At 36.7% G+C, this 18,852-nt stretch overlaps 1 protein-coding gene across 2 annotated transcripts in view; it reads left to right on the top strand.

Moving 5' to 3' along the window:
* Positions 1–18,852, top strand: part of LOC147071476 (uncharacterized) — a 47,175-nt gene that overhangs the window by 14,236 nt on the left and 14,087 nt on the right. For both annotated transcript variants that reach the window (XR_015070825.1, XM_085948375.1), the window contains exons 10-19: positions 120–279; positions 460–1,052; positions 2,742–2,968; positions 6,921–7,230; positions 7,938–8,190; positions 9,585–9,783; positions 10,647–10,751; positions 13,165–13,341; positions 14,703–16,452; positions 16,828–17,240. Coding sequence is in view for 1 of the 2 variants with exons in the window: in XM_085948375.1 (XP_085804501.1) it covers positions 120–279; positions 460–1,052; positions 2,742–2,968; positions 6,921–7,230; positions 7,938–8,190; positions 9,585–9,783; positions 10,647–10,751; positions 13,165–13,341; positions 14,703–16,452; positions 16,828–17,240 (4,187 nt within the window). In the remaining variant the exon portion in view is untranslated. The remainder of the gene's footprint in view (positions 1–119; positions 280–459; positions 1,053–2,741; positions 2,969–6,920; positions 7,231–7,937; positions 8,191–9,584; positions 9,784–10,646; positions 10,752–13,164; positions 13,342–14,702; positions 16,453–16,827; positions 17,241–18,852) is intronic.

Here is an 18,852-nt window from a genome sequence, read left to right as displayed (position 1 = left end):
GTAGAATTACAAAACATGACAAAAAAAACTATGCTTCCACCCAGCAGGTGATTATGGATCTTTCTGTGAGTAATGACTCCCAATAATCTGGTTGTATTATATTTTAATTGTTTTTCCAGATTTCTGCACAGTTTTGAAGACTTTTACCGGAAGTTGGGTGTGACCCTCGTGGCTCATCCCAAAGGAGGTCGCACTACAGGCCGCAGTCTTATCCGAGATCGGGACAAGATGCACAGCAGCTCTTCGCAGCAGTCCGCTAGCCCTTCCACCATATCAGAAGTAAGGCTCGAAATTTCTAAATTTATAGTTTCATAGTTTGATTGCTGATTCTTTGGAACGCTGTGGTTTATTTATTTCATGTATTAATTCATGTTTTATCTCTCGCTTTGTTCGTTTCTTCTAAGGCAATGTTTCAGAGAGTTCATCTTCAATATATATTAATTCATTTTATTTTTCTAGGATAAAGCACCGGAGCTATCTGCTAAAGCTGCTGCCAATAAAGCTAAAGAGAAAGAAAAGGAAGCAGAAAGAGAATTGAAAGAGAAAGAAGCAAAGGAAAAAGAATTGAGAGAAAAGAAAGCGGACGCTTTGGAAAAAGAATTGAAAATTGCAAAAGAAAAAGAACTGAAAGAAAAAGAAAGGGAAGCTAAAGAAAAAGAGGCTAAGGAGAAAGAGGCAAAAGAGAAAGAAGCGAGGGAAAAAGAAAGAGAATTGAAAGAAAAAGAGGCAAAAGAAAAAGAATTGAGGGAGAAAGAAGCTAAGGAAGCGAAAGAAGCGAAAGAAAAAGAATTGAAAGCTATCGAAAAAGAAAAAGAGGCAAAGCTTAAGGCCAAGGAATTGAAGGAAGCAAAAGAAAAAGAAATTAAAGAGAAAGAAGCGAAAGAAAGAGAAAAAGAGTTGAAAGAAAAGGAAGCCAAGGAGAAATTGGAGAAAAAAGAGAAAGAAAAAGAAGCCATAAAGACCAGGAAAGAGATCAAATCTAAGCCTGTTGTCGTCAATAGTAGCGACGAAGAGGATAGCGGGGATAACCAGCCATTAGTTCCAGTTTCAAGGTATAATTTTCATTGATTATATTACAGTGGCGAAGGGTGACTTTTGGAAAGAGGTAGGCTGTGGAGAGAGCACATTTGTCAGGTAAATACTACGGGAAATAAGAAGATAATACGATATTACTACTGATGAATATGTACACACTAATGACAACGGCACACTAAATCGATGAAATTTCAAAAACTCACTGACTATATAAAATTAAGTAACCCGTTTGAATTATTTATTCTAAACATTTATAAACGTAACATATGCTCAAAATATATTGTCATCTTTGAAAAAATCCGTTGTTGTGTATCTGTTCCACAACATTTTATAATTACTCCCGTAAAACTAAACATTTTAAAATACTTTTATATTTAAAACACTGACTAATGACAGATACAATATCAGATCTCAACTGACATAACTGACTGAATAAATTATCTTAGTCTATGACTGAACTAACTGATAAATAAAAATCACGAGATAAATTATTTGTTATTTTAACAACAATCAATATTTATTGTGATTGAATTCCATAGATTTTTTTGTTTAAATCATCTTATTTATTATTTGCTTAGCGGCGTCATCGACAATAAACAATTCCATACAATCTTTAGGCTATTCGTGTACCGCTTAACATTTCCGAATAAAACGCCAGACATCTCTGACGTCATGTAACTGCAACCCATGTAAAATGATTCTCCGATTATCACAAGATTAATTCATAATTTAGTTGAAGACAGACAGCGCTAGTTATGGTTATAAACCTTACTAAATAAAATAAAACTACTTCTAAATTCTGACGATAGATGACTCTCAATTGTCTTAGATTTTGCAGTTTTTTTATTATTTTAATTTAAATTAAATACTTGATAATCTATTTTTCTTAGAAGATAGGCTTTAAATAATCGTCTAGTATGGAGCCTTCGCCACTGTTATATTAATATATTATAGGCTTATATTATGAGTAGTGTAGTGAAACAGTAGTGTATTTAGTAATAGAAGAGAAACAATCACATACACTCAGGCTTTCAAAAAATCCCGTCAATATATTGTAACCGAGATCGAACTCAGGGCCCTCGGATGAAAGGCCGGTGCCTTAGACAGTGCACTGGACTACAAAGGCCGCTCATTCAAGCCGTTAATGTAATGATCTCTTAAAGATTTGTGCTGCTTCAATAAGTCACACACCACATTTTCACGATAACTATGTTTAACGAAATTGCTTCGGCTGTTGATATATTCCACCTACGTGAGAGTGAGTTTAGGTGGACGTTGTTTTATAAATTTTTAAAATAGGGTCTGCTTAACTCATCCGGTGTACTTCCTTGTACCTACCTATCTAATTTATCTACTGATCTATCTCTTTTTTTATGTAATACTGTTATATTTATATATCTTTGTTTCTAAATGTTATGTTGTGAACATCTTAAACTTATAATTTGTATGTCCACAATATATTAAAAAAATAAATAAATTAAAATTGAAATAAATTGATATGAATTAAGATATAAAATATATTTATGTTTCGAAATAAACATTTTTTTGTGATTCTTCAAATGTTGTAATAATCACACTTGCCATTTTCTATTGCTCGTATGAAACCAAATCAAATTCAGATAATTGAAGGTCAGAATAATCAAAGGTCTGAATTATGAAAGTTCTTCTGTGTCCACTTGTGTCTGATTTTTTAAATTTGCTTTTAGTAAACCAGATAAAACGGAATCACCTATCCTCGTGGAGAAGTCTGTAGAAAAATTGAAAGCAAGTGAAACTCCTGGCGGTAAAGGAGGCAAGCTCTTCAAGAGTGCTTCGGGCACCATCGACGGGAAGAAAGGAGAAAAGGTCATCACCAAAAAGATTGCCCACAGACGGAACTCTCTGCCCAGGTGCAACGCTCCGCCTGGGAAGGCAGATTCAGTTACGCCCAAAGGTTATATGAATTTCATATTTGTGTCATAGTTGATCCATGACCATACAGCGGGTCACAGGGTATGTTGTATTATCACCTCATGTTCTGATCAAATTGAGGTGCATGTCGCCTACTATCACGTGACGTCACAGTAAGCTGCCGCTGTGGGAAAAAATGTGTAATGTCGTTTTTCTTGGTGTTTAAAATGTTATCAGACTGATGCTCCCTTCCCGTAGCACATTTTGAACCTTGAAACGAACATTGTCAGCAAAATCTGCCGAAATCACCGAAACAACAATAAGGTCACCAGGGACGGCTCTTGTATAGGAGCAAATGTGCACTGATCTCCCAAATTATTATGTAATAATATGTACGTATTCAAATACCTACAATCTACATATTGTAATAATTAATTATTGTAAACTATCTTTAATTTGTCGCCCGTCCGCTACGCGCATCCACGTACGTATTTCTGGCGTATTTTAACCGGCCGCTGAGCTGGATGCCTGCATACATGTACGTCTTTCATAGTATTTGTTGAATGTTCGAAAGAGGATCTGTGCTGCCCGACCGTAGACGATTTTTTTTGCATGCTGCCGATATGTACCTCACTGAACGTACAATTTTTACCTTGCTTTGTGCAATGTTCTCCCTCCTAGTGCTTCAAGTATAACTAACAGATGTCGCGATTTACTGGCGCGTTTATAATAATATTATTGTACGTACGTATGAAGTAGGTAAAAGGTTCCCGCGCAGTATTTAAAAATACTAGGCATATTATTATTTCATACGTTATGAGGTAAACGCTCCGTTGTGTGATGCGCCATGTTAATATTGAATCAATCAAAATATCGATTAGAGTAATATTGTGATCATTGAGTTAGGTACAGCCATCTCACCATACGAATAAGATTTTATAATTATTTTCCATTTCAAAATTAAACTTTTTAATATTTTAAACTTATTAATTTTTTTTAACTAAATAATTTTATTATAAATCTACAGCAAATTAAGTCAGTAACATAATGCATAAAATATACCTACTTATACTTATTATTATTTTTGACGTTGAATGTCTTTCAAATCAGTCCCATTTGGAGTGCAATTCTGGTGTTGAGGTGTACAAAAGTAGCAAATTTTTAACACAAGTGATATCCCGTTGGAAAATTAATGATCCATGCCTAGTATTTATAAAAATGATACCGCGCGTATATGAGAATAATGTGGGATGACAAATGAGGATTTTGCGGCTTTTCTCAATGACACATGTCTAAAATACTTACATCAGTTACGATTTATGGAAGTTACGAGTGACAAACGTGGTAACTATGTCGGCATATATGAAGTATAATTAGGTACAATAAAAATCGAAAAAGATGTGTAGGTACCTATTGCCTTTTGCATCATACTTATCATACCAGAGGCTTGAAATTTGTAACTTTAGCAACAAAAAAATGCTGTCCGTGAATGTAAGCGTCGTTTAGCATACGCCTACCTCCACCACGAAGGCTATTACAGTTTTTTTTTCAATACCATGAAAAGAAAAATGCATGTCTTTATTTGCACTCCCTAATTTTATTATCACCGGCCGCCACTGAAGGTCACCTCACGTTGAACTGCACTGCATCGACACCTGGATGACTCAATGAACGTTTTTATCACCTTCTACATACCTGCACTTTTCGAAAGTCATGTCAAAATCACTTTTTTTTGTTTTTAGCGGTTGGCACTATATATTTTCTATAAGAATGTTGTCTATTATCTATGGTCTGCGGGTTGAGTTCTGTTCAAAATGTTATGTATCTATGGATATCACGTTGCAAGTAATTTTAACGCACGCACACGTAGAAACTGAAAATTATTTGAAATTAGCATGAATAATTCAAATTACTAATACATTATAGTTTGCACTCTTCATCAGTGTCGTTCTTCAGTGAATTTACAGAGATGGTGATTGTTCAAAATATTCTGCAAAATGACGAAACCATAGACTAAATTTGTCGCTGCGACAGCGTGACAGTAGGCGACGTGTAGGCGACATGCACCTCTATTTGATTCGCGCTTAATTATCATTATTGACCCTTGAGAATTAAAATATTAATGGCTTTCCAATGACAATTGCCCAATTTAATAATCTGGGGATAACTCGGTCCATAAGATTGAATTAATTTCTATAGTATTTGTAGTCAATAGCTATTTTGAATGTCACACCGAGTCTTGATAATGGTATAGCAATTAATACTGGTCCTTTGTGCTATAACATCAACCCTGTTGACAAACAGAATTGAGAAGCTGGGTAAAAGAGAGGCGCAAATGCTACACTGTAGTTGTGTTTATATTTTGACTACTAGTGACATATGTACGACCTCTTCTATCCGGCTACTCAATCATTAGTCCCATTAAAGGGTGAAGGTAGGCTGTTATGATTCAACATAAATAGTGCACACCATGGCCCCCACATCCTGAAACGGGCACCCAGGCTGGGATCTTTGGTAGGCCCCCCCTACCTATTGCTAAGGCTTAATGGCTCAAATATACTCTATGAGGATCGGTCATATAAATACCGAAAAACCTGTTTCTTATGTTGGCGTCCTGTGTCACAGGGTGTCGCAGAGTGTAAATACGATGTCATAGCTTTCATACAATATGTATGTATAATATGTCGGCATGGCATAGATATGATCATAGGCACTAAATCGCTCTTAGCATATATCGTCTGTGTTTTGTAAAAAGGGCGAATCAACCATTTTGGCGAAATCGAGATTTTAATGAAAATACAATATGTACCCCACTAGCTTTGTTGTAACGGTGAATTTTTATCTCCACAGGAAAGTACTTAAAAACGATAATCAACTAAAATTAAATTAATTAAAATTACGAAATAAAAAGCAAATGTGACATATTAGGCCTTTTAAAATATTATATAATAATACCTATTATAATAACAGTATTCTTTCTAAGCTTTATTATAAACTTGTTAGATATTTATAATCATCTACAGGTAAAAAACAAATAAATGTCAAAAGCTAAAAATCCTCCTCCTGTAACGTAGCATTTTGGTTAATTCCCCCTTTTTACAAAACACCGACGATATGTGCCAGATCGTCATTGTCTGTTTCAACCTTAAGGCAGTGTGACGCTCTGTGGTGTTCGATTTTTGTATTTTTAATACATCCACTTTAATTATGGAGTATCGACATACAATTATCAAAAATTGTATTGCACAACTAAAAATGAAAAAATATTAACAGTTTTGAAGCCATTTGAATGGTGACTTTTTTACCAGCAAATTTTCTATGCGTGTTTATCTCACTTATCTGATTGATCCGTCATGCCGGGCCCCAGGCTAGAGCCCTGTCAGCCCCCTCCTTGTGGGGGCTATGGTGCACACTAAACTTTGTCAGTCATACTTATTTGTTTTCAATGAACTAAGAATGAAATCTGCAGATGGTGCTGGTTTGTTTTTAAAATTTAATTAAACTCTGCCTAACTAAACCATAATAGTTTAGGTATGCAATGGGCAATCCGACAAAAATTGTGTACACTTTCAGTCATACTCATTTGTTTTCTTTCAATTAAGTTTTTTTTAAATTCATTAAGCCCTGCCCAAACCAAATCATAATCGATAAAATATATTCTTCTATCTATAATAATATCTAAAATTATGTACGGTTTAATGGTATAGTTTTAGATATTTTATAGTTAAACGAATATTTTTTGACAATTATCTATTGACTATGGCTTGTATTACACAGGGTTTAATTGAATTTTAAAAACTAACAAATACCATCTACACTTTGTAGTCTTAGTTCAATGAAAACAAATACGTTTGACTGATAAAGCTTAGTGTGCACTTCGTGTGCCTTCGCCACTGGGATGCATTGCATGTATATTGTTCTATAACACTCAAAAAACTTAATTTCAGTATGGATGTTAAAGTCTGATACTTATCGTGCATCTTTTGTTTCATCAGCTGAAGCACGTTGTAAATCCTCATCGAGTGACTCTTCGATGACAAATAAGAAGCAAGAGACTGATAAAGTGAAGAAGAAGGATGACGAGAAGGAGAAAGACAAAGAGCCAGCAGTTGGCATGGTGGCGGTAAAGAAAGCGTCATCACTGAGTGATAAAAATGACAGCGACAGTTCCAGCAGGGGCAGTAAGAACGGGAAGATGTCATGGAAGAGGAACGCTCCCAATGACTCCACTCCACCTTCCACTCCCGGCAGCGCAAGTTCGCAGATTCTTCCAACCAAGAAGCCCAGAAAGCGAAAGATTACCGAGTAAGTAATTGTGCTTGAGTGTGATATTGAGTGATAAATATTTTTTCTAATTTCGAATAAGATTCACTTAGGTCAGAGATAAATAAAAACATGAAAGTTTTGAGGGCAATGAAGGTATTCGTCCATTTCCACAAATTTCTCAGCCTTCAAAAAAGTTTGCGGGATTTTACGGCGAGCGAGAATGTCTATTTTCATTTATGATTGACCGTAATAGTGCATTCCAACCAAGGTCTTTGGAAGTTGCTCCTGGGGCACTCAGCACAACTGTGAAATGTAACCAGATCTATTCCAACTACGTTACTCCATAACACCATTTCGTTATATTTCCGACATTCAAAATAATCCCAATGTGTCACGGATGTATTCTGTATGTAAAATTGTTAAATCTTATCTAAAAGGTTAATATTCAAGTTACTACCGTGTTTCACCATGTCTGCTGTGGACAGCGATGCCGTGCTAATATCAAGATAAATGATAGCTAGAGGAGTTATCTAATTAACGCGCCTGGTGTAACCACCATAAATTGTGCTATTTTTGTTATTGTTGTTTGTACTTTACGCATTGATTACATCTTAGCATTTTTATAATAATTTTGCATCATTTCAGAGTTAAGTGTTCTGTTGGAATAATCATGCTGAGATTTAAAAGCTCGGTCTGTAAGTTATTATCGTGGAAATTAAATAATATTTGACAATCTTGACTCGCAGGCCAACAGATCCTGTCAGCACCACGATTGTGAAAGCGGACATTGGTGATAAGTTGAAAGTGTACTACGGGCCGACCCATTCCGAGTCGAAGGTGACTTATGAAGCCAAGGTGATAGAGATTGAGGGAAAAGGTCCGGAGTCACTCCTGAAGGTTCACTACACCGGGTGGAATACCAGATACGATGAGTGGATCAAACCTACAAGAATCGCCGATAACCTATCGCTGCATTCAAAGGGAAAGCATAAAGACAAGGTACATATCAACGTAACAAGATTCTATATTATCACGTCAACTATGAAGTCAATTTCGAATACAGTAGAACCTCGATTATCCGGACTAATTGGGGATGAAGATGGTCCGGATAAGGAAAAATCCGGATAATCGAAAAAAAATCATAATTGACAGGGAAGACAAATATATTCAGTATGAATATTTTTTATTTGTCTAGATTTACATATGTATATCTAATAAATTATTTTTTATTAAAAAATCAATATTATAATCGAAAATCCGGATAATCGAGGTTCTACTGTATATTATTAAGTATATTAGTGACATAATTAAAACATATTTTTCATATCACCACATACCTACAGTAAAACCTCGTTAATAAGAACACGGATAATTCTAAATTCGCCGTAAATCGAAATATAAAACCATACCTTTAATTCGAAATGATTTCCGAGTCCTTGCATATAAAAATATTCAATAAATCGTAAAAAAGTACACTATTTCATGAGCCAGTCATTGAAAATTGTGACAAACTTTTCTTAAAACATCATAAATTACTTATTTTAAGAAGGTAATAAAAATAATCCTGACATTTTATGACCCATTAACACACACGGAACGGGAAATTTGGTAGGCACAAAATCCTAAATAATATTAATGAAAATCAAAATTTTTTTTTTTTTTTCAAAATTTTAATATTTTTTCCCCATACATTTCATAATTTGTAATTCGAATTACGAAATTCGAATTAAAGGTATTGTTTTATATGAAAATAAATTCCAAGGGACTTTTTTTCGCGAAAATTTCGAATTACGGTGAATTTCGAATTATCAGTGTTCTTATTAACGAGGTTTTACTGTATGTAACTGCTTTCTACTTCTGGAACATAATTCGCACCGTGAGTGTAAAACCAAGACATCTGCAAATTTTTCAATTTCGAGATTAAATGCAAAACAAATGCAAAAGTCGTGAACTTTATAATGTTAAAGTGAAGTAACTGAAAGAACATGCAATATAATGTAGATAGAAACCAAATATTATGGTTTTTTTTAGAAATTCTATTTGTCCTAACAAAACGAAGACTTCAAACCCTAATAAATCCAAAATGTCTTTTGCAGATGCCTTGGTTTTACACTCACAGTGCGGTATGTAATTAAATAATAAGCTGGGATTTTGAATGAAGAAATTGATTGTCTTCATACATATTTTTTTCAAATGGTTTTGATCAAAACCTTCATTTGATTGTGGCAAGATTGATGAATATTGTTGATTTAAAAAGTACATGATTGGTATCAATGCTTTCGTCAAAATATTGACATAATCTTTCATAATCCAGTGATATAACATGTTTTTATTACCTACCTGCATTGTTTAATTTCTTTGTTTTTTTGAATATTTTTGCACTTTTGCAACAGGGCCGAAGAAATCCCCCCAATGCTGGAACCGGTCCCCCTTGCAGCCCCGGAGGAAAGAAAACCCGAACCGCAGCCCTTCTCTCCTTCAACACACCTTCCTCTTCCAATGCTCCCAACATCCCACCAAACAAACCGCACCCTCATACGAGAAATCGCAGTGGATCTAATCAAAACATGGCTTCCGTTCATCCGCCAACAGGTAAAAATTATGATATTTCAATTGTATTTTAATAGTTAGAAACTTCAAACTATGTGGTAGAATTAAAGAGCTTTGACTAGAGTCATAAGGACTTTTTGTATTACATCACTCATTGTTGGTTCCATATAGTTTTGAAGTGAAACTTAAAGTGTAGCAATTTCTGCAATAGAGTGAATCCTGCTGATGTGGAAAACTGTCACCGGTGATTCGTAAATCGAAAAACAAAAAAATTAACTGAAGGGAGAGACCCTGTCAATAGATATGCAGCCAAATACACTAAATCATTTAAATGAACAATCACAGCATTACCTATAATCTATTATAGTTAAATTACCGAGCCATCAAATAGCTGTCAAAGGTGGGCAGTTTTAAACAAACTTATAAAATATTATTCTTTTATGGCTTCCAATTCAACCAGACTAATAAGAATCGTCATCAAATGTACGTACATAATACTAAATGTTAAAGGATTCTCTATAAACATACCCCATTAGCAATGAAGTTCGATAGTTTTGACAGAAAACAAGACACAGTCGGAGCTCCAGTGCGTAAGGCACTGACTTCTTACCCGGCGGCTCCGGATTCCCGATGAGGTTACAATATTTTTATGTGTTTTCCTCAAAGCCTGGGCTTATGTGATCATTTCACTTCCACTACTGCAATACTATTTCACTACACTGTTGTCATTAGTGACAATAGTAACAATAATCAAATTCACCCTATGTAATTGATATCCACTCCAAGAAATTGGATCTCTCCATGTTCAACGTAAAATTTTTCCACTACAGTTATTTGGTAAGTTGTGGCAACATTATATAATTTCGTTTTAGTTCATGTTTAATCCGTGTTCAATTTAATTTCAGATGTGTCCGTTCCATCAGACTCTGACAGTGAATGCGAGTCTGACTCCAGTGGACAGCGACCGCCTAAAAGGTTGATGGAAGAAATCAAGCCCGCTAAAGAAAAATGTCAGTCTATTTTATACTAATATTTTTCTATTCCATATAATATCAATGTAGCCACCACAATCCACTGTGGATCTTGGCTGTCTCCAGGAAACTTCATTACTACTCTTCACATGAGAATTCTGTTTAGATGGAAGTCCAACATCGTAAACCTTTGGAAGTTTTTTTTTTCAAAGTTTTACTGTTTTTTTTTGCTATACATTTTGTAATCCGTAATTTGATTTTTTTTTCGATTTTCAATCCCATTGATTTCGGGATAACAGAGTTTTACTGTAGAGACAAATAAACTGAAGATAATTTTTTTTTTTTATATAATATCACTATTTTAAAATGTCATTAGGAAGGATGTCAATTTTTTCAATCTCTTTAAATCATTTGCACCTCCCACGTTGGCCTAGTTTGTAGAGCAGCTTTCTTTGTATAAACACGAGGCCGTGGGTTGCGGATTCAAACCCACAGTTGGTCAGAAAAATGCAAGTTGTTTTGTTCAATGTGCAATCACTCAATGAGTTGGGCAAATGATTAACAACTATTTCTTGTAAATAAAAAATCTGTTAATAGAACATTTACTTTTTAAATCATTCTTCTGTCGTGTCTGTTAGAAATCCAACCACGCTTTACCCACTGTGATAGCCGCGCAACGTCATTGGTTTTAAACATATTATCGATGTTGCAGCTTGATCATCAAAGTATTTTCCACTTTCAAGGATCATCGGAGTATTCAAACTTCTTCATACTGTTTTTAGTAGTACAGGCGGACCTCGACTTACGAACGTTCGACTTTCGCACAATTCGCTATTTCGCACATTTCAAAAAAAATCGTTTTTTTAAAACGTCGCGCTGGCCGTGGGGTTAAGATATCCCCTTCTCGCTCGCTCACAAGCAAGTGCATTTCTTGCGTCACTTGCATCCTGCTCGCACCCGTCACTTTGCTTGTGAGCTAGCTAGGATAGGTGTCTTGCGCAGGAGCGCGTGCGGGCGTGTCATGTTGTGCGTTTTGCTAATTTTCTTTATTTGAAATACTTCACCCTAAAAATTTATAAACATGAGTGAGAAACGGAAAAACTGCAGTGTCGATACGAACAAAAAGAAATCAAGGACTTATAAACTTCACATGACGTTCTGATTGCGGTGAATCTTTTGCTTCAATCGGACGTTCGTATGATACAAACAGGTCTACTACGATATGTTCAATTTTGAAAAATAAAAATAAAATTAAGGAATACATTCAAAATTGTGGAAATATATTATCTTTAAAGGTTGTTTCTAAAGGACACGGCATAGTTATGGATGAAATGGAAAAATATTTGTCATCATGGATCGACGACCAACATCAAAAAGATGTCCCTCTGAATATTTCAATTATTCAAGCGAAGGCTCTTTGTTTGTACAAAGATTGGAAGGCTAGAAAAAGAATATTCTAACACGATTTTTCAAGCAAGTAACAGTTGGTTTATATTAAATTCACTGGAAAATCGGCTGATGCGGATAAAGATGCTGCAAAAGAATTTATTTCCTCATTATCCAAAATTATTGAAGATGGAGAATATTCCTCTAGCCAAATATTTAATGTAGATGACACAGGTTTATTTTGGAAAAAAATGCCTAGTCGTACATTCTTATCTAAAGAAGAATCAGTTGCCCCAGGGCATAAACCTTCTAAAAACCGATTGACATTGCTTCTTGGTGGAAACTTGGCTGATGATTTAAAATTGATGCCAATGTTAATTTATAAACCAGAAAATCCCAGAGCATTGAAAGGGAAGGATAAAGAATTGCTTAGTGCCCATACGCACTTGCGGCAGGCCGCCTATCGTTTTTTGTATGCCGGCTAACCGCAGCGGCCTGCCGCACATCGCACTTTGCATACAAAAAACGATAGGCGGCCTGCCGCAAGTGCGTATGGGCACTTACAGTAATGAAATAAAAAAACCTGGGTTTACTGCGTTAATATTAAAAGATTGGTTCACTTTACATTTCGTGCCAGCAGTTAAGCAATATTGTAAAGTTAATGATTTACCATTTAAAATAAGAAAAAGAAGCGTGGCAAAGAGCTAACTCTTGATAACTTTTTAAGGGAAACACCCGCAAACCCCACTTAAACATGTCTCTTAAACATCTTATATTTACTTGATAAATAAATATTTCAAAATATACACAATTTAATTTTTTTTACTTCCTTCTACTTTCGAACGTTCAACATTCGCACACCTTTTCAGGAACCAATTATGTGCGAAAGTCGAGGTCCTCCTGTATCTCAATCAATTATATACAAAAATGTGGGACAGCTCCAAAGAGTTTTACACGGCCTCTTGGATCCAAGCCAATATTATAATGTTTGCTTACAATGTGATTATACTGGGTTGGATTGTTCTTTATCTTTCTTCTGTTAACTCTTGTACATTTTTTTTTGCAGTAAGTCCTTCGGATCCCGGAGTAATACCCTTAGACAGTACTATTGAGATAGAGAAGGAGAAAATGATAAAAATATCTAGAATAAATAGAAGTCCACAAATTAAACGGACCCTCGAAGGATCCCACGGCAGAATCAAGAGAACGCGACTCAAACAAGAGGACAGTGATACACCCAGAGGTAGTTACCAATAAATAACAATTTGTTTATTGGGCATTTTTATAATGTAACCATAGGTCTTCGGGTTACCTTTATTGAACTAAGACTACAATTTACAGATGTGTCTTAGTTAGTTTTAAAAAATCAATTAACCCCTGCCTAAACCAAACCATAATAGTTTTGGTATATTTTGGGTGGTATGACAAAATTGTGCACACTTTTTCATTCAAACTTATTTATTTTCGTTGGATTAAGGATACATGGTACACATATTGTTGGTTCATTTTTTTAATGTCATTAAGCCCTGTCTAAACTAAACTATAATAGATAAAACATATTATTCTATCTATAAATATCCAAAGTTATGTAGGTATGATTTTATTGCATAATTTTAGATATTTTATAGATAGACGAGTATTTTTTGACTATTTATGTCTTGGTTTTCGCAGGGTTTAATTGAATTTTAAAAACTAACCAACACCATCTGTAAATTGTAGTCTTATTTCAATGAAAACAAATATGTATGACTGACAAAGTTTAATGAACACTATTTATGCCGGACCTAAACAGCCTACCTCCACCCTTCGCCACTGCCTTCTATGATCTTCGAGGCGTCTAGCGAGATGACACTGATGTGGGAGTTTGGTTTAATTAAAAAAACGTTTCCACATGGTCACATTATTATTATTCAAGTAAAAAAATTATAATGGACAGAAACATTCAATTTTACACATTTATATTGTATAATACGTTTCTACAAAATGGTCGGAATTACAGAATTCCCCAATGAATGAATGGTGTCGTTATATTTTCAAAGTAAATCTCAATTCTTATTTAGTTACGGGTAGATAATATTACGGGTACGGTGTTCGCTGTCGACCCAACTGCTGAAAATAACTTTCTCTGTTAACTCGGGCAAAGCGCGCCACTTTGCGCAATTGGGAAGGCTTGCTTGAAGGTTGTTTTTCAAATTTTGCTGTATAAAATTTACCTGGGTATATTTAGGTTAAATTATCGCAATCGTAATAATTATTTATCGGTTTATTAGCCTTGAAGATGTATTATCATGGTGGTGACATTAATTAATGGTGGTTTTTACACCTAATGGCATATTATTATTATCTTCTGAGAAGTCATGCACTAATGATAAATTTGGAGCACATGAAATACTTGCCATCTTTAAAAATTCTTATTTATTTTTATATGATGATCTGTCAAAGTTCAATGAAAAATGAAACAAATAATATTATTTAAATAAGGATATACAAAATATTATGCATGATTGGGAAATAACTTTGTAGTTTCTAAAACTGGTTTTAATCTGGTTGTATCATTGTGAGATTGTAAACATGTTGTAAGAGTGGTGTAATTTTAAATTGCAGGAAGGGACTTTGATCTCAATGAAATAAGGTCAGAGTTAAAGGGTTTGGAAAAAACTGTAAAACCGCCTGCAATCGAAAGCATAAAACTTGAACAGGAATCTCAGGGAGCGAAAGAAGATTCCAGCGTGGTGATCAAGCTCGAGAAGACTCCGGAGAAGGTGCCCGATGATATTTATGAATTCAAAGAGCCGGAACCTTTCGAATTCGAAGCCAGAAAGTCAGAAGAGAAGAAGAAGAGATTGCCCACTCACAGAATATTTAATGAATTACCGCACTTGAAGCTCAGCCCCGCGTCCTCACCCGACAAATCACCCATCCGCCGGGAGCCGTCCCCGCCGAAGTCTCACTTCGACTCGGCGTTCGATGAGCTCTGTCAATCGGAAAACTACCAACACGCAGAAGACGGCGAGAGGACTGCGGAAAAGGAAGGCAGATCTCTTTGCCTGTTTGGAGAAATGGCCGCAGAAGACAGCGGCGATAGACTTCTAATATCTGAAGCCGAAGACTCGCAAGAGCCACTGTTTATATTCAACCAGCAGGATATTTTCCCTGAAAAGCCGTACATTCCTATTTTTAAAGGATTTACCCCGGCTAAAAATCAGGAAACATACTCGAAAAAAGATGCAAATAGTAAATTAAGAGATACGGAAGACGAATTTACAAACAGCCCGCTAAAAGGTGAGCAGTCTTCCGACGAAGATCCCATTCATGCCGCAATACAGAGGGTCAACGCTCATCCCATGTCAGACGATAGCAATGATGGAGATTTGCTCATCAAGACCCCGGCCACTCCCACACCACCCACCGGAGGACTCTTATCCGTATTCTCCACTGATCCTGCTTCTCCTGAAGCACTTCCTCAAATTTCAGCAAAGGATGACGAGCCTCGACATTCTGAAGAGATACCCCTCCCCAAAATGAAAATGGAGACTGTCACTGCTAAACCTAAATTAGAATTACCTGCTGAAATTTCAGTAAAAGAATCCACAAACCTTGAAATGGTTAAGATGAAGGAAATCAAGCAGGAGACGCAAATTGAGAAGTCTTGCGCTATGGTTGTAGAAGATACTGAGTCAAATTTGGAGTCTAAAAGCGAGTCGGAGGCCACTACGCCTTTCGCCGATGTCATATTATCCGAGCCGCCCGCTGGGTTCTTGATACACAAAGAGGGGCCTTCCATAGCCGATAAAGTGTTGCGGGCTATCAGTTCGGCCAAAAGAGCCGCTACTCCGCCGTCTGCTAAGGAAACGCTAAAGAAGGTCTGCGATTCGGCTAAGATTCCCGCGGTCTCTTCGCCTAAGCGTCAACCTTCCAAAGGAATCTTGAGTGGAGACACCGGCGAAGCAAAAAGTGTTACACCTCTGGATGCCTTGTCCGTGGCTCAAAGAACAGGCAGCGCCGAGGCTCTAATACAAATGTCTCAGAAAATCGAGTCATCTAAGTCTGTTTCTAAGGTTGATTTGCTCAAAAGTGATCCTCCGCCGTCGTCGAGTGTCAGTGAAAATGTATCTTCGGTGAGTGCTTCATCTTTGGAGACGGATGCGTCGGCAGTATCGGCTAAAAAAGAGGCGACAGAAAGGCGAAAGAGTGGTGCTGAACCGGCTCTGGCTGCCAAGAGCAATAAAGTTCTCAGCGAGACTATCCAGAAGCTGTCGAGTCAGATCAGTCAGCCGGCTCCCGCTATCCCTATGGCCGAGTACCAGACGGATGACAGGAGTGATACTACGGACAGTGATGATTCCGATCGAAGGTTTGTAAAATAATTTTTAAAGTTTATTGTTTGTTAACTTTTAAATTAGTTTCCAGTTTATACTTTGCATCTCTGTGACTGCTGGTAGCTCATGTAGCTCACCTCGTCACTTCTGCAGTATATAAGTCATCATCATTGGCTCTTCAATTCAGTGTGGATCTTAGCCGCATCTCAAAAGACAGACTTTTTTCACGACATGTTAGTCGTTCATTCAACATATCAGTGCCATGTTCTGGATTTATTAAAAAAGCAACATGTGAATTTGTTACATGCGATATTTGAATCTGTGATGCCTGTCTTTAGAAGCAAACATTCTGTTACTTATCCACCTTGGTCAGTTTTACTGTATTTAGTTTTGGTGTAATTACTTTTCAGACTGATCATTGATAAACTAAGCGAAGAAGAATCTCAAAGCGGCATCAGTCTGTCGGAGAGCACGGCATCCCGACCGGCAAAGGGTGCAGGTGACAAATCGCAGGCGCGCTGGAGCGTCACCGACTCTCAGCAGGACACGGAGAATGATAAATCCCGGACGAGCACCGCCCCTGATTCCACCACCACCGCCAGCAAAGACGCCTCCCTCACCAAGCAACCTGAAGAGGACAGCAACATTTCTCTGCTTCTGTGTGAGGAGACCATTCCCGGGAGCCCGGCTCCCGAGAATCTTGGCGAAGGCGGGAAGAGCTCTTCTTCGAAGCCACGCTCCACTAGAAACTTGGAGATTCCTTTCGCGTCCGCTCCTAGTATCAGTCCCGATCAGGGGACTAAGGAACCCATGTCGCTTAAAGGTATGTCTAAATGTTCCATCACAGAATCGATAGAAGTTAAAAAATTAACTGTACTTGGATTTTACAAACATTTGACTATTCAGTAAGTAAAACCTCGATATTACAAACTAATGCAGGCGAGGGGTGTTCGTTAATTCCACAAGTTCGTTATCTAATAAAGTAAATTTTCCTATTTATTTATCTTCGGATGATATATTCATACACACCCATTGTGTGACATTAGTATTCGACTTCGAGGTGCTTTCTTTTGGTAATCATGCGTTAACCTATTCCTCGCGCGCGTCATGTAGAGATGCCGGTGATCGCCGTATACGTGAGCCGCGAGCGTCGCCTAGAGGTGACAGTAAGTTTCTACTGCTGTATTTTCGTTATTTGGTAAGCAACAGAGACGAAATTTGTTTTACGAACTTGCTTCATTATTATTCTACTGACATCTGTTGATTTCTGTCATCCAAACATTATGAAATAGTTCGTAATATAGCAAAGACTCGACCCATATCGACTTCCTTCAAAATACAAATAATCAGTTTTGTCAATTCAAATATCTCCGCTAGTTGGTTGCGTAATATGCGCAGGCGCGTGATATCATTTCCGACTCCGGCTTTGTTTGGAATAGTGCGGTGATACTATTTCAACAGTGTGTGTCTGGTTTCGTACGGTTATCGATACCATTCAGTTTCGGCTTTTATAAAATTACTTTGAATACGCGATTCTGTGATTAAGTGTAATTATTTTAATCATAATATTGGAGATTTCATGCATTTTACCCATTGAAATTAGTGTAAAATGTGATTAAGTAGTATTTTAAATTTCAATAATATAATTTCGAGTTCACAGATTCTTCATATATATTTTTATATACATTTGTAATAGTGACAATAAGTTCGTGTAGGTACATTGTGTAGTGAAATATTTAAAGTTAATTTTTGTACATTGCGATCAAAATGTCTGCGCGTGATAGTGTATCCGATGAGGAAGCCCAAGAATCCATTGAATACTTGGATTCCGATTATGAAATGGAAACTGATGATAAAGGAGAAACAGGGCTGGCAGAACCACACAATATTGACGACCCTTCTGATGTTGACCATAATGTGGGAGAGGCTTCCACTTCCACCTCTGGACATGAAGCACCAGAGGCTTCCACTTCCACCTCTGGACATGAAGCACTAGAGGCTTCCACTTCCACCTCTGGACATGAAGCACCAGAGGCTCCACGTTAACCGTGGACCGCGGGACCATTTGTGCCAATTGTGTATGACTTTGACAGTTTTAACACTGGTGTTAATCCAAGTGTAGGCTTGAATGAGAATTCAAGTGAAATGGAGTTTTTCACACACTTTTTAAATGAAGATATAATGGGTAAAATAGTGAACTTTACCAACGGCTATCACGATCATCTGACCAACACACAAGTCCACACACCTAACGCCCGAATTCATAACTGGTATGATACTTCCATAAGCGAATTGTACATATTTTACGCTGTTACCCTATTGATGATGAGAAACCGCCGTCTTACAATAGAGGAACACTGGAGTACCGACCCTTTGTTAAATGCAAAAATTTTTAGCCAAACGATGGTCAGAGATCGTTATGAGCTAATTTTGCA

Source organism: Rhyacophila brunnea, unplaced genomic scaffold, assembly GCF_057557595.1.
Source record: "Rhyacophila brunnea isolate RB1 unplaced genomic scaffold, BYU_Rbru_1.0 scaffold_20, whole genome shotgun sequence".
NCBI classification, from domain to species: Eukaryota; Metazoa; Arthropoda; class Insecta; order Trichoptera; family Rhyacophilidae; genus Rhyacophila; species Rhyacophila brunnea.
Note: the sequence above shows the minus strand (reverse complement) of the source record. Positions and strands in the feature narration are given on the sequence as shown.